Genomic DNA, 16,873 nt, shown 5'->3' with positions numbered 1-16,873 from the left:
ATTGCAACAGAATCAGCAGGTTTCTGAGTTCTAGAAGTAAATTAATTGGCCTTTTCCAACTCAGAAAAGCCTCTAGGAGTTTAAAAATGCATTGCTAATATAGGCCCACCTCTTCCAATTAAAATTGCTTTCTTTTTTTTTTTTTATCAAAAGTAAATTCACTATCGGGGTTCTGCACTCTTTATAGAACTGCAACTGCTGCCAGTAATTGAGACTCTGACACATATTATTGTTAGGCCCAATTAAGTTGTTGTCAGTAAGATACTAATTATAATGAAAATACCATTACTACATACGCAAGTTCTGTCTATGTTAACATACCTCCAAAGATCACAGGAGAAAAGCATTTATATCTATGGAATCCCAGGCTCATCTCTTCATTTTAACTTGAGCAAAGAATTAACACAATGTAAATACATTATAAAAGCTGTCAGTGCTGAGCTGGGAAGAATATTAGCAATGAAAACCCATATGGAACTAGGCTAACTGATATAATAAACTTACTTATGAATTCTTTGTGTTCTGTTGCTAATTATGTTTTAGAAGATGAGGACTTAGGGTGTTTGGACCTTCTCTCTGTTGCTAAAAAGTCTAGTTAATGCAAAGATTCTGATATAGCTTGCCCATTACACACTATTTTTGGGGTAGAGAGTGAGGAAAGGGCATTGAAAATTTAAATCCATCCAAGTGCTGTGGATTTCACAAAACAGAGTGCTCATTTTACTTTTACATAAAAGGTACTTGGCATCTTAAGAGGTAGCCTTCACTTGTAAAATTAAATATAGCATGTTTTAAAAATCTTCATATAATTAAAAACCATGTGCCGCTCTAAAATGGAAGATTTTCACCCATTTCTTTTTTTATCTTAGAGATTTTATTTCACTGGAAGGGTGTGTTAAGGAATCATAGATTAGGCTGTATATAAACAACGAAGAAGCTTTTATGGTTTTCAACATCATAGGAAGATGATAATGATGGATAGAATCATATTTTAGAAATAAACCCCAACACGTTCAACCAATCTTGAATTAAGTGTTTTGTGAAAGTTGAAAGATGTGTGTTGGCTTCTCATGGAATTCAGTGCTGGATTTACTACAGAAGAGTGATAGCTTTAGATCTGGTTGCAGACGCATGATTATATAGAGACAGGGAAGCACGTGATGCATCCTATCAAAAGCATATGGTGACTTGTTTTCTTTCTCTCTCAGAGCCCTAGTGTTGAAGAACATGTCACACCAGCACACGCCGCTGTCGCCAGCAGCAGGAAGTTGTTGATTTGCAGCATATTCACAGTTTCTGATGCAGTCAGAGTTCACTGCTTCTCAGAAAAGATCCACTCAGAAGGGAACTCCAGTTTCTGATGTTTTTTTTAACTTTTTCTTAACCCCCAAACAAGGCACAAAAGGGGAAAATGAACTGGAGACAAGAAAAAAGGTAGCTGCACAGAGAGATAAATATAACACTGAAAATATTTTAGAAACCACAAGTTCAGGAAGGGAGTGATGGGAGAGAGATTCAGATATTTCTGATGGCACCCAGCCCTGTCAGCGGCCTGCTGCGCTAGTGGTAGCCGGCGGTTTCCTTGGAGGCTTCACATCTGGAGGGAGTGGGAGCTGGTGGCACAGCCTGGCTTCTTTGCTGCCTACAATGCCTCTGGCCTGAGTCACTATATTAAGCCAAATTCCCACACTTGCTTAGAGAGGGAGTGAGGGTAATATTCCCTTCAATAAGCTAAAATCTGTTTTTCACAAGAGGAGTAGGTACTGGCCAAAGAAGGGATGGAAAGGCTAAGACCAAAAGGTCAATTGTGTTGGTATGAGAAATATCATTGCTGAATATAATTCCCACACTGCACACAGAACTTAAACTGCTGGTTGTCTGTAGGTTGGTCCATATTTGAATCCTAAACCAACTTCTGGGCCATCTAGCACACTCCAGGGTATCCTTTCCAAGTTGCTGTTGTATGCTCGCAAATAAATTTAGCCATCACTCTAAGTAAAATATAATGACTGAGGCAGATCTGTTTGGTTGAAAAAAATTATACCGTGCATTTTGGTGAATGTTGGAATATTTTTGTGTTGAGATTTCCTTTTCTTTTTACTGGAGGATTATCAAAAGCCTATTGCATCTTAAAAGGGTTCAATGTGTAAAGAAATATACTTAAAGCCAGGCACGGTGGCTCACGTCTGTAATCTCAGCACTTTGGGAGGCCGAGGTGGGCGGATCATGAGGTCAGGAGATTGAGACCATCCTGACTAACATGGTGAAACCCTGTCTCTACTAAAAATACAAATATTAGCTGGCTGGTGGCAGGCACCTGTAATCCCAGCTACTCGGAAGGCTGAGGTAGAATGACTTGAACCCAGGAGGCGGAGCTTGCAGTGAGCCGAGATTGTGCCACTGCACTCCAGCCTGGGCAACAGAGCCAGACTCCATTTCAAAAAAAGAAGAAATATACTTAAGCATTATTCACAATAGCTAAAGGTGGTGGCAACTCAACTGTCCATCAGTGGGTGAATGGATAAACAAAGTGTGGTATAAACAGACAATGAATATTATCCAGCCTGTGAAGGATGGAAATTCTGACACAATGCTACAACACCGATGGCCCGTGAAGACATTATCCTAAGTGACATAAAGCAATCACAAAAAGACAAATACAGTATGAGGTCCCTAAAATGGTTTGAATTCACAGAGACAGAAAGTGGAGGTGGTCACCAGAGACTCGGGGCAGGGGGACTGGGAGTTGTTGCTTAATGGGTATAGAATTTCAGTTTTGCAAGATGAGAAAGTTCTAGAGATTGGTTGCACAATATACACATACTTACCACTGTTGAACTGCACACTAAAAAGGTTAAGATGTGAAATTGTATATTATGTGTATTTTATCACAATTAAATTTTTCTTTTCTTTTTTTTTTTTTTTTGAGACAGATTCTCACTCTGTTGCCCAGGCTAGAGTGTAGTGGTGCGATCTTGGCTCACTGCAACCTCCGCCTCCCAGGTTTAAGCAATTCTCCTGCTTCAGCCTCCAGAATAGCTAGGACTACAGGCACATGCTGCCACACCCTGCTAATTTCTTGTATTTTAGTAGAGACGGGGCTTCACTGTGCTGTCCAGGCTGGTCTCCAACTCCTGAGCTCAGACAATGGGCCTGACTCAGCCTCCCAAAGTGCTGGGATTACAGGCCTGAGCCACCGTGCCCGCGCCTGGCCCACAATTAAAATGTATATTAAAAAAAAAGCATTTAAACTACAGGTAGGTGAGAGACGGGGGAAGGGCAGACCCAAATGACTGAGTGGTGTCTGCAAGGGATTCTGAGCACTGGCTGGATAGCTGCTGTCAGCCCCGGGCTTCCCTGTCTCCTGTCTGCCTGTTGAGCTGTCCCTCCTTCCCTCCAGGCAGAGAATGGGACCAGCAATGCAATTCTTTTGCATGTGATATCAGACATCGCTTTTCATGCCATATTCCAGTCTTCCTAGAATCAAGGATCTTACTGATCCCATGACACACCTCCTCTGATGTCCTGGCTGGAAGGGAATAAGAAGAAGCCCTTCACTTTGGAAGGCCGAGATGTGCAGATCACCTGGTCGGGAGTTCGAGACCAACCTGACCAACATGGGGAAACCCCGTCTATACTAAAAATACAAAAAATTAGCCTGGTATGGTGGCGCATGCCTGTAATCCTAGCTACTCGGGAGGCTGAGGCAGGAGAATCACTTGAACCTGGGAGGCGGAGGTTGCAGTGAGCCGAGATCGCGCCATTGCACTCCAGCCTGGGCAACAAGAGCGAAAACTCCGTCTCAAAAAAAAAAAAGAAAAAAAAAAGAAGCCCTTCCTCAGGAGAATGCCAGAGGCCCTTGATTGAAATTAAGGACGCGAGGGACGACTTCCTGCCAGTCCCCAGCCCTCACCTTTGCCTTGCGTTTGCTGTCGTCCATGATCATCTTCCAGTCGGAGCCATTGTTGCTGTATCCGATCTTGAACTTCCTCATGAACACCTTGTTCTCTCGGTGCTTCCCACCCTGAATGATGATGCCCCTCACGATCTTCTCCTCCCCCAGGTCTATTTGGAGCCACTCATTGACGTAGGAATGAGGTGCGGGTGGCAGTGCCCAGCCTGAGCGACTGGTTACCAGGCGGATGTTTTCAGGCATCCAGTTTCTGTCCCCTTGGTTGGATGATGTGATCTGGGAGTCAGAAATAAGTCCAGACACCATACCCAACATTCCGGAGCAAGGATAATCTGGGAGGTGAAATGAAATAGATAATGCAAAATGATTTTCTGGGCGACTCCATGCTAAGAAAGAAAATACAACATATGGAATAAAGACATGACTTTGTACCCAATCAATTTTCAGTCTCTGGATTATTTTACAGTAACTCTTCCCTCCCTCAAACTTTCCTCCTGCGCTGTCAGAATTCCCGTCTCTACACTCACATCCCAGTAAGGCAAATCTTCAATAAAAGATACATTCCCCCCGCTATGAGGTCTTCTAAGTTTAGTATTCATATTTCAATCTCTTTGGTATCCAGAATTTACCCCTGGATCAAGTACTGGCCCTGCTTCAGAGAAGTTCATAGTTTGTGATGGATTGGAGATACGCATAGAAGTTATTCCAACAGCAGGAAAGTTGCTAAAACGAAGATAAAGAGACAGTGATGCAGAGGTAAAGAGAAGAAATGCATGACTTAGACTGCAGGGGTAAGAGAGGACCTCCCAGGGCAGGTGACGATTGAATTGAGTGTGGAAGAATAGTGACCACGATCCCCTGCAACCCTTCTCCCCACCCGTATTTCTAATTGCATTGGGGACTTTCCACAAGAATGTCTCATTGTCATCTCAAATGTACCATCAGCAGACTAAGACAGTCCTTTCCCTGGATACTGCATCCTTTCACTGAACCCTGTCTTTTAATTGGTGGCATCACCAATCATCCAGTTCCTGCCTAGTCATCTTGTCATTTCTGTTTGGCTGCCAAATCCTGTTGTGTTTTTGTTAAGTAAAGGAAAGCAACAAAACCCTTGTCGCCTCCTTCCTTTCTTCTGGATTTATCCCGATCCGAGCGCTCTGGCCAGGGTGCTACATGAGCTCTTGGTTGGCCTCCCAGACCCCACTCTGAATCTCCACTATACCAACTGCTATCTAACTTTTCAGAAAATATTGTTTTAACCATGTCATTCTCATCCTCAAAAATCTCCACTGCTAAGAGAACGAAGCCCGACACAAAAAGGACAAATATGGTCTGATTCCACGGATATGAGTAGCCTATCACTAGATCAGTCAGATTCATAGAGACAGAAAGCAAAATGGTGGTTGCCAGGGCTTGGGGGAAACGGAGATTGGGAGAGTTACGGTTTCATGGGTGCAGAGTTTCAGTCTGAGACGATTATAAAATTCTGGAAATAAAGTGCACAGCAATGTGGCTGTATTTAATGCCACAGAACTGTACACTTAAAAATGTACAATGATAAAATGAAAATGGTTAAAAGTGGTTGAAAATTGTTAAAGCGGTAAATTTAATGTTATGTATGTTTTACCCCATAACATAAAAGAGAAATCTTTTGAAAATGTACCATGGTTTTCCATTACTGATGGGAAGATATCAAAACTCGATCTGGCGTTCAAGACCCTCATTTTGATTTCATCCCATTTGCCTCAGTTGATTTTCTATTACTGACAACACATCTCAGTTAACCAATTCTCTTCTCATACAGTATAGACGTCATCCTCATCATTGCCTTTGCTCAAAACCCAGCTTAAGACTCAAAAAAACTTTTCAAGCTACTGCAGCATTTATTCTGAGCTCTCCCATCTCAGAAATATGATGTAAGTAGCACAGAGCTCAGCATTCCACTGCTCTCTAAGGCTTCAAGATTGCTAGTGATATACCCACAGCAAGACTGTAAGATCTTTGAAGGCAATGAACAGCACCATAGACCTTTTTACGTCTTCTAAAGCAGCCCAAGTAGCTTCTGAGCACAAGGAGAGCATCAGTCATTGATGAATTCAACGGTGGCTTAATGACAAAATGTCCAACACTCAATTATTTTCCTTTATAAACTGTATGTCCCAATCAAGAACATGTGCAGGAATGATAACCTATTTTTCTTTGAAGCAACTCAATTCTGCATAATGTAATAAAAAGTTAGCCTAAAAATATAACTACCCCTAAGTGAGAGGCAAACATCTAATGCAATTAAACTAAGTCCATGTTATCAGCTGAACCTTAAGAATTAACTACTCAGATACTTTCCACAAGAGTTCTATGGTCCAAATCACGTCATTTCTTTACTCAGACATTCACTGCCTTCTTGTCTAGAAATTATGCATGTCATTTTCAATCAGGCATGCAGGCCTTCCATATCATGTTCTTGCAAGGCCTCTCTCCCCATTCACTCCTTTAACCAGTGCCAACTGACATGAAGAACTTCCTTACTTCTGGGAGTCTGGAGGCTTTCTTTCTATTCCCTCAGCAAGGAATTCCCCATCATCTTACCCTTTCCATTATCTGAACTGCTTAAAATCCTGATCTGTTTTCGAATGCCACATCACTTACTCGGTTTTTCTATTCTCTGTAACTAGACACAGTTTTCCATTTCTGGGCCTCTTCACACCACTTTATTTGCATGTCCCTTTTTTCTTTTTTCTTTTTTTTTTTGAGACAGAGTCTCGCTCTGTCGCCCAGGCTGGAGTGTGTGGGGTGATTTCAGCTCACTGCAAGCTCCGCCTCCTGGGTTCACGCCATTCTCCTGCCTCAGCCTCCCGAGTAGCTGGGACTACAGGCACCTGCCACCATGAAAGGCTAAATTTTTGTATTTTTAGTACAGAAGGGGTTTCAGCATGTTAGCTAGGATGGTCTCGATCTCCTGACCTTGTGAAGCCTGCCTTGGCCTCCCAAAGTGCTGGGATTACAGGTGTGAGCCACCGCGCCTGGCCCCCCAGGCATTTTTAATTTTTTTTTTTTAAGAGACAGGGTCTCACTCTGTCACCCAGGCTGGAGTGGAGTGGTGTGATCATGGCTCACTGCAGCCTTGAACTCCTGGCCTCAAGCAATCCTCCTACCTCAGCCTTCTGAGTAGCTAGGACTACATGTGGATGCTACCATGATTGGCTAATTTTTAATTTTTTTTGGTCTTGCTATTTTTCCAAGGCTGCTCTCAAACTACTGGGCTCAAAAGATCTTACCACCTTGGCCTCCCAAAATACTGTGGTCCCAGGTTTGAGCCACCACACCCGGCCCTCAAATGCTGATGAGCACATTTAGTTCTTTGGAATGCTGCTCTCTGCCTTCCCAGATTTTAACTTCTTTGAGGACATGAACTAAGTCATATTTTTCTGTTTTCTATGACTCTTCATGCCCTGTTTTATACATAGTATTTGCTCAACAAATATTTGTTGAATGAATCAACTTAATACAATAAAAGGCAGCTGTCATTTTCCCAAGTGCCCTTTCCTGTAATTCAACCACAGTATTTGCTCCAGGCTGGGATCTGGAAACCAAGAATATACTCAGTCGGGATTAAAAAAAGATTTACAAAAACAATTTTACTAAGGGACTATGAAAATATAGTGCTAAAAATAGAGTGCCATTTTTTTGGCCACGGTGTTCATACCTGCCTGATTCCAAACAAGCTTTTAGAAAGGCAATGTTTAGCTGGTAATGGAGACCAGATGTTACCATTTGGAGGAAAACATAATTAACTTGAATACTGTAAGGAAAGCAGAACCGTCACCAGATTAATGTCTTTTTTCTAATGCAGACTCAGCTGGGGCATAGTTTCTGTATTCACTGACATAGTGATGTCCTGCCCCTATTTAGCCAACATATCCATGGTACAAAGTGAGACTTATTCCTTCCATATGGCTGCCTCATTAAAACAAACAAACAAAAAAAAAATGAAGAGGCAACTTGATTTACCTTTGACTGAAAACTATGTGACTCACTTTTAACAAAAATTTGGAGAAAAATTACATTAACAATTAATTCAAGGTTTGAATGAGATGCTAGTGTTTAACTCTGTCCCTTCATAGCAGGCTGGTACAGGTCAGCCTGGTACAGGTCAAACCCTTTGGAAATAGTGTTGCAAGATTTAGCAAACAAACAACAAAGCAAGAAACAAGATGCCCAGTGAAATTAGAATTCAGAGAAATAATGAATGATTTTTTAGTATACATATGTCTCAAATATTGCAGACATACTTACTCTGAAAAATTATGTCATGTTTGTCTGCATCAAATTTAACTGGACATTTTGTATTTCACTTGGCAACCTTGTTGGGAAAGCTTAAGACCACTTTACGATGGAAGGGAGAAATTAGTTTTGTAATGGAGGATTGAGGTGGTTATTTTCAGTGATATTATTTTACAGTAAATCTCTGTACTCAGCTTTAATGGAAAAACTGAGGTATACTGGTAAATCAAATATCCAGTTAACCAATTTCCAAATAATGAGAAAGTAATAACTGTATTTGATGGGAGACCCTGAATGAGCATAATTTAATCTTTCCTTGATGACTCAGAAAGTATCTCTGGATATTATGGTGTCTGAGATCATCATTGTGAATTCTGATTGACTTAGGAGCACATGAATATGTGTTGAAGTGCTGGGTAACAGACTTCTGGTTAACAACAGAAGACAGCAGAGTTCACAGTGTGTTAAGCAGGCATCGTCCTACGTGATTTTCATCAATTTCCACCTCTGCCAAAATGATGAAGCCTACTTTGTCAAAATAATGAAAATGCCTTTCATCAATCACCTATAAAGCAGGATGGTTTGTTCCAATCTTATTTTCTTTATATCTCTATATGGTGACAAACTGAAGTTTCCAGGATTACTATATTTCCTTTTTCTTTTCCTTTTTTTTTTTTTTTTGAGATGGAGTCTTACTCTGTTGCCCAGGCTGGAGTGCAGTGGCCAGTGGCACGATCTCAGCTCACTGCAAGCTCCGCCTCCTGGGTTCACGCCATTCTCCTGCCTCATCTTCCTGAGTAGCTGGGACTACAGGTGCCCGCCACCGTGCCTGGCTAATTTTTTATATTTTTAGTAGAGATGAGATTTCACTGTGTTAGCCAGGATGGTCTCGATCTCTTGACCTTGTGATCCGCCCACCTCGGCCTCCCAAAGTGCTGGCGTGAGCCACAGCACCCAGCCCAGGATTACTATATTTCTAAAAAATAATTTCTGAATCAAAAAATTAGGGTAAAACTTAGGGCTCTAGTGGCTTTGGAAGACAAGTGATGTGTTCAAGCAGTAACTTTTAATTAGGTAGGCTTAAACAAAATCCAGATTGAATTATGACTACTCGACAGAGTGAAAATTTGAGGTCCAGCCATTTGTTTCTCAGAAGGTTTGGATAGAACTGCACTTCATTCATTCAAAAGTAACCACCAAACATTTGTTATGTTCCAGGCATACAGGAAGGACACAACAGTAAATGAGGCAAACAGGTCCCCTGCTCTCCTGGACCATCTAGTCCAGCAGGGATATTGTAGTCCTCCTTTCATTAATCTCCACTCAAGAGGACTGTAGCCTCAAGAAAATGAAGATTATCTGCTTCTGATAATCAAGAAGAAAAAGTTGAAATTACTGTCTTATTAGAAGCTCTGCTCTTTGGGGCATATGCTAGGTTCAATGTATTGAGTGCCGTGTACTATTTTAATCTAACGGGTACCATTTAATGAGCACTTACTTTAAGCCAGGGGTGTTCCAAATTTTCTTTTATTTACTCCTCATTATAGTTGCATTAAGGTGAACCTCACAGACCAGAAAATGGAGATCAGAGTGAGTCTCAATGTCTTACCCATGGTCGGTCACGCATACACTAAGTGGACAGTCCACAGTCAAGCCTGGACATGTCTGCCTACCTTCTGTCCATGTGACTATCATTGTAATGTGTTAGCCTCTCCAAAAACCTACCTGTGGCAATTATTTGGAGACTAGAGCCATTTTACTAGAGAGAAAATATTTAAAAGTATAGTGGAGACCATGATTAAGAGACTAGCACTAGGAACTGAAAGGAAGCACCTTATTTGAAAAACGGCTACTTAATTATATATGAAAATATTAGTATATGCTATTTTAGACATCTAAATTTACATAACTAGATCATTTAACTTTTTTAAAAAATTGAACAAATTATTTACCTTCTTCGCTCACATTCCTAGAATTACCTCTCAGGGAAATCTTTGTGAAAATTAAAAAGGACAGTTTAGGTATAAAAAGAATTCTATTCAGCTAAAAGGATATGACATAAATCTCTAAGAGCCTGGAAATTCAGAGTTTTGACTAACATGTTTGGAGTCTTTATGAAGTTTACCTCATTTTTAAAAATACAATGACATGAGATAAGGTTGAAGAAATGGGCCAGAAATTTCCACCCAAACCTCAAATGGCCTTATTTCTACAAATTTATGAATAACAGCACAAATTTGTCATGCTCTGAAAATGACCTAGAACTTTCTGTCATCTAATTGCTGATCGAAAATAAAGCCAAGGTTATATCTAACTTTTCAATGTCCTTTCTTCTTTCAAACCCCTCTCCACTCAATTCCTGCCTCTAAAGCCTTGAGCTTTCTAAGTCTTAGGTCCTAAAATAATAAACAAGTCTGTCTACGGGGTGGAAATAAATAAATTTTTTATTAAAAAATCTGATGATGGTTTTTACTTTCCAAGCTGAACTCTACTATAAACAAGTGTAGTTTTTCCTGTTCATTAGCTCTTCTCAAAATTGCTTGTAATGTCATGGAACATTGCCAAAGTGATTTTTTTTCCTTCCAAAGTCAGTATTCTTCTCCTCTAAAAATAATTAAACTAAAAAGGATAAACATAAAAATGGAATAAAAAATTAAATACCCTAAATACATATATAACATAATATTAAAAGGTAGTTCAAAGAGTTTTAGACATTGTTTGTTTTTAATTACTTTTTAGTGAGTGGGTCAACTGATTCTGCCTTTGAACTTTCAAGCCTACCATGAAGATCACATTGTACTGGTTTTTTGGTGCTGGTGGTTGTTTCAATGAAACTTTGGCAATGTATTTACTAAAATGGAAAGGAATTCTAATATGACTGCTATATACTGCAGAATATAACATAGTCACGCAAGAAAATAAATGGACAGGCAGAGCGTGGTGGCTCATGCCTGTAATCCCAGCACTTTGGGGGGCTGAGGCAGGTGGATCACCTGAGGTCAGGAGTTCAAGACCAGCCTGGCCAACATGATGAAGCCCCATCTCTACTAAAAATACAAAAAATAGCCAGATGTGGTGGTGTGAACCTGTAGTAGTACCAGGAGGCTGAAGCAGGAGAATTGCTGGAACCTGGGAGGTGGAGGGTGCCGTGAGCCAAGATCACATCACTGCACTCCAGCTTGGGTGACAGAGTGAGACTCGGTCTCAAAAAACTAAATAAAATAAATAAATAAATAGACAAAGCTGGCCAGGAGCAGTAGCTCACACCTGTAATCCCAGCACTTTGGGAGGCCGAGGTGGGAGGATAGCTTGAGCCCAGGAATTTGAGACAAGCCCAAGAAACATAGGGGTTACAATTAGTTGTCTATACTGGTGCCCTCATGTTCTCCCACATGTATTTAAGAGGCTGAGGTAGGAGCATCACTTGAACCTGGAAGGTTGAGGGTGCAGTGAGCTATCATCATGCCACTGCACTGCAACCTGAATGACAGAGTAAGACTCCGTCTCAAAATAAAGAAACAAAGAAATAAATAAAACGGCTGGAGAATGTTTCATGCAACAGTTAGTTACTGTAAATCTACTAAGTAGTAGTCAGTATCCAGGAAGCAGAGATGAAAGGCATGACACTTGCCTTCACGCAGCTTACAGTCTAGTGGAAAAGGTACCAGTAAACAAATACCTACCACATGCCAGGCTGTGCTATGTGCTTTATATCCATTATCTAATAATAATGCATCATCACAACTAGGCTGTATGATGTAAGTAATTATGACTATTTCCCAGGTGAGATAACTAAGGCTTTGAAAGGTAAGTATATTGACCAAAACAATCTGCTAGTGAGTAGTAAGGCAAGAATTGAACTTGGATTTGTCTAAATCCAAAGTAGATGCTTTTATTATCAAATAAAAATTATTGCATTTACAAATTTATTCACCCCATATTTAAAGGTTTGCATAAATCAAAACAAGACAATATTCGACTTGGAAGATTCAGTCTTCAATCTTCCACAGCTTACCTGTTATCTTGCAACCATATACTTCAAATCTCATAGATATGCCAGTTTCCCAAGTTGCAGGCTTGATTCGGACAAATCGAGTTATCAGTGGCTTGGGGAATACTGCAACCACAACATCTGTGGGGTTGGTGTTTCCCTGAAAGAGCTGTATGGGGGAAAAAAGTGACTTTCTTTAGCAGAGGTTTTGAATTTAAATCCAAAAGTGTGTTTTCACAAGTGGTTGTAAAAAGTATTTACAATTTCAGCATTGTCGATCAAGGATGAGACAACGTTAATAACCTGCCATGTTAATTTTTTCAATTAGCAATCAGAATGATGTCTAATATAGAATACTGTCCTAATCATCGGTTCAATTTTCTGAGAGGCTAGAGCCTTTAAAAGCACTAATTACATGGATAATATTGATTAAAGAATGCATACTATTATCTAAAAAGTGTGAAACTATTAACTTTACCAGAGGACCAAAATAATACTGCAGACGTGTCATGGAAACTCACTGTTTGACTTTCCCAAGAACCCCCAGAAGGGATGCTTTTTGGTTTCAGCTTAGGGTCTGGCTTTTTGAAATTCTAGGTTGTGTTTGCAGCTACAGTACTAGGTCAAACAGTGTTCTCCCCTTTGACTTCATTCCTTGACAGAAGATCTTGTCTCCCACACTGATGCGTGACTTTAATCCTTTTTTGATTATTGGTAAAATTATGTTTTAGTGGTCAAAGTCAAAACTGAGTTATAAATTATTTTTAACTAAAAATCAGCTTTTCCAGGGCTTGTGCTTCAAGATTGATTGATTGATTCATTCATTCACTGATTTGAGACGGAGTCTTGCTCTGTCAGCCAGGCTGGAGTGCAGTGGTGCAATCTCGGCTCACTGCAGCCTCCACCTCCTGGGTTCAAGCAATTCTCCTGCCTCAGCCTCCTGAGTAGCTGGGATTACAGGCATCTGCCACCACGCCTGGCTAATTTTTGTATCTTTTAGTACAGATGGGGTTTCACCATGTTGGTTGGCCAGGCTGGTCTTGAATTTCTTACCTCAAGTCATCCACCTGCCTCCATCTCCCAAAGTGCTGGGATTCTGCTTCTCGTTTTAAATCGAGTCATTTTATTCTAAGAAAGATGAGGCATGTGACTGCAAATATAATGCATGCCAGGCACCAATGGGTGTTTCCCACAAGGACTAGTGGGGGCCACTCTGCCTGGGTGGGGGAGCTGCAGTAGCATTCTCCAGTAAGATCTCTGAGGACTGGAGACTTTGCCATCACAGAATACTCTGCCTACCCTTTCCCGGGTTTTACTTCAGCCGTGGAGTGGTGACGTTTCTCAGTTTCGGGCCTCGTGCATTCAGCACCATGCTTCTCTGCACAGCTGGGTCAGACCCCTCCTCTTAGGCTGCATAACTGGAGCATCATGGGGCTCACCCAAGGTGTGCAGCTTCCTCCTCACCTTTTCAGGTGAGGACATGAAGGAGGTCTATGGTTTCCCAAGTCCTGCTCTTCCTCCTGGGAGAAAGGGCTTGTGAAAGTCAGGCTGGTGGTCAAATGCTTTACAGAGTTGGTTGTGGCTGGGTGTGGTGGCTCATGCCTGTAATTCCAGAACTTTAGGAGGCCAAGGCAGGAGGACTGCTTGAGACTAGGAGTTTGAGACCAGCCTGGGCAACATAGTAAGACTCCAACTCTCCAAAAAAAAAAAAAAATTAGCCAGGCATTGTGGTAGTGCATACCTGTGGTCCTAGCTAATTGGGAGATTTAGCTGGGAGGATGGCTTGAGCCCAGGAGTTTAAGGCTGCAGTGAGCTATGATTTCACCACTGCACTCCAACATGGGTGACAGAGCAAGACCCTGTCTCTATTTTTGTTTAAAAAAGTCAGTTTTTAGCCTGATCTCTCTCGAGAGACTACCTGATATCCTAATTTATCCCAGTCTGTGATGGCCTTTTGATTTCTGCCCTACATCAGCATCTCTCCCTGGAAATCAATCTGTGTGGGAGCATTTTAGTTGTGACAAAGAGTAGCGGGTAGCTGCCAGGGAAGGAGGGCCCCCAGTGATGGTGCTCTCCTTACGGGGCACCGAGTCCATGTCTGAGAGAGACCAGAAGTCTGGCAGGAGAGCTGTGTGTTCTGGCGCAGGCAGAGGGGAGGTGCATTTTGCTCCCACTGAGGGAGTTTTAAGTTTGCTGAAAATCATGTATTACACACATTTTCTCCAACATGAAGAGGGTTGCTGCAGTTGTTATTGGTCGAAAGCTGCACTCCTGGAGCAAAGTGGGAATGAGGGTAGAGGGGAGTGGCTGAAAGTCCCTAAAGTACAGAGAAAGGTGGCGTGGGCAGCAATCATGAGACTCTAGGTGGATGTTCTAATTTCATTCAGATTCAGCTAAAGTGCTCAGAATAGACGCCAAGCCTTCCTCTCTGCCGACTCCTTCCTTATCCCTTCTGCCTCTCCCCCTGAAGCCCTTCTGTGTGCCAGGGAGTTCCCAGGGCAAGCTGCGTGCACTGTCAGACACCCCTGGAATCTGTGGGTGCTCTCTGACAGTCTCCCCCTATTCTGGGCCATGCAAACAACCAGTGGACAACAGTTGAAGAAAACGTGTTGCTGAAATAGCCCTTATGGTTTTTTTTTCCTTAACAAAAAATGGTCATGTTGCTATTTCCTTTCATTCCTCTCATCTGCATGCATTCCAGTATAAAGACAATGAAACACCAATTGAGTGTTTCACTTAACATTATTGTAGACCTTTCACCTCATGGTTCTATTTTGTTCTTTTTTTTTCTCTTCAACCTTTAAGTTTCAGGGTACCTGTGCAGGATGTACAGGTTTGTTACACAGGTAAATGTGTGCCAAGGTGGTTTGCTGCACAGATCAGCCCATCACCTAGGTATTAAGCCCAGCATCCATTAACTATTTTTCCTGATGCTCTCACTCCTCCCACATACCCCGCTACCGACAGGTCTCAGTGTGTGTTGCTCCCCTCAGTGCGTCCATGTGTTCTCATCATTCAGCTCCCACTTATAAGTAAGAACATGAGGTGTTTGGTTTTCTATTCCTGAAGTAGCGCTTATTTTAAAAAGAAATGGCCTGAAAGTCTAAGGTCAGCTCTCCCAGCTCTCTCTGGGTTCTTTGGCTGGTAGGTGCCTCATTAGAGTTAGTGATTTTTTATTTCCTTGAACCTAAAGTATATCTTCGGAAATTTATTCCCAAACAAGAATCAGTCACGAAACTTGGGGTCAAAATTTACTCGCTTCATCTCCGTGAGCGTTGACTGGGAAGGTTCTTCTTCCCTAGACAAACTGGTTGCATGTCCTCCAGGGCTCAACAATGGCCTTGAACTTGCCTGCCCATAGCATTTTCCTCCTACAGAGCAGCTGTCTATCTGTGGCTGTTTCCATCTTGCCTGCCCTGTCCGAGAGTGGGGGTTTCACTGCTAATCAAAGGGAATTAATAGGTTTTCTCACTTCACACCCAGGAAGCTTTTCTCAGTTCCAGATCCACAAGGAGAAAATCAAGTACACCAAAGCTCAAAAGAGAGACAAGGACAGGTTAATTGGCCTCTTCCCAAGCCCATCATTGCAAGCTACCTGGATCTTTGCTCCTATCCTCATCAATTTCCTGTGTTTTGCTCGGCCTCCAGGGCAAGCTTTTAATTTCTGGGAGACGGTGAGTATGAATTCTCCAAAATCTTTTGATTAGAAAATCAGAGCAAGTGTAACTTCAAATAAACAGGCAGGCTGAGAAAAACATCTCAGTTCCAAATGAGCTAGGGCAGAGTGCCCAGGCACACAGTGTGGTCTCTGCTGCCTTCTTGGTTGAAAGTAGTACAGAGGTAGTGTGTTATTTGTGTGATCTGAGGGAACACAATGAAATACCTTTGGTTCCATGTGTTCTTACAAGAAGCAGTCAAATGTACTTGTAAATTAGTTTGTGAGCCACAGTAGATAGATGAAAAGATGTTTACTAAAACCAGCCCATTACAGAGAGAAATAATCTATGAAAGAGCATGAAGAAATAGAGGGGGAAAAAACAACAAAATCCCAAATTCCTAAGATTCTAAGAGGACAGTGTTTATCCCACGCAGAATCTGTGTCCCTTTGGGAGGCTTACAGCAATTCTTGAGTCTGACACTTAATTTGGCCAGTATTGACTTTTCTTGGAAACATTCATATAATTTCCTCCTGGCTTCTGGATCTGGGAACATGAGACACCTTGGTCAGATTTAAACCTCTAATTGCACTTTTCATTTCAAATCAATTCAAAAATAAACCAGGCCAGACAGAAAGCTGCTAAACAAACAAGTAAAAATTGATCATCCATTTAAAAGACTGCATTGGTTGCCGTGGTGGCAGCCTAACTTACAACAGGTTTGTTTCCTTCTTTTATGGTGATCCAGTCTTCCCCATTGGAGCTAACGTCGATTTTGTAAGTCTTGACATAATATTTCTTCTTGGTTTCTTTTGAAATGGCGCCCTGTGTCCCGACAGCTGTAACGAAGTGCAGAAGGCCCAAGTCCACCTGCAAGACAAGTACAAGCATGATCAGTGCACCATCCCTGCAGCACTGCAACCCAAAGCATCTTTTCTGGTGGGCTCCATGTTGTGGCTTTCATCCACCTGGGATCAACAGGGCCTAATTCCATCAGGTGTCCATCGTCCCTGACTCCTCCCTTCCATTCCT

At 41.8% G+C, this 16,873-nt stretch overlaps 1 protein-coding gene across 6 annotated transcripts in view; it reads right to left on the bottom strand.

Moving 5' to 3' along the window:
- Positions 1-16,873, bottom strand: part of NRP1 (neuropilin 1) — a 157,785-nt gene that overhangs the window by 32,276 nt on the left and 108,636 nt on the right. For all 6 annotated transcript variants that reach the window (XM_033208422.1, XM_033208426.1, XM_033208427.1 and 3 more), the window contains exons 7-9: positions 16,556-16,711; positions 12,210-12,354; positions 3,914-4,245 (exon numbers count right to left, since the gene is read on the bottom strand). In XM_033208422.1, coding sequence (XP_033064313.1) covers positions 3,914-4,245; positions 12,210-12,354; positions 16,556-16,711 — 633 coding nt within the window. The remainder of the gene's footprint in view (positions 1-3,913; positions 4,246-12,209; positions 12,355-16,555; positions 16,712-16,873) is intronic.

This window comes from Trachypithecus francoisi, unplaced genomic scaffold (assembly GCF_009764315.1).
Source record: "Trachypithecus francoisi isolate TF-2019V2 unplaced genomic scaffold, Tfra_2.0 Lachesis_group9, whole genome shotgun sequence".
NCBI lineage: Eukaryota > Metazoa > Chordata > Mammalia > Primates > Cercopithecidae > Trachypithecus > Trachypithecus francoisi.
This window is presented reverse-complemented; position numbering and strand designations above follow the sequence as displayed.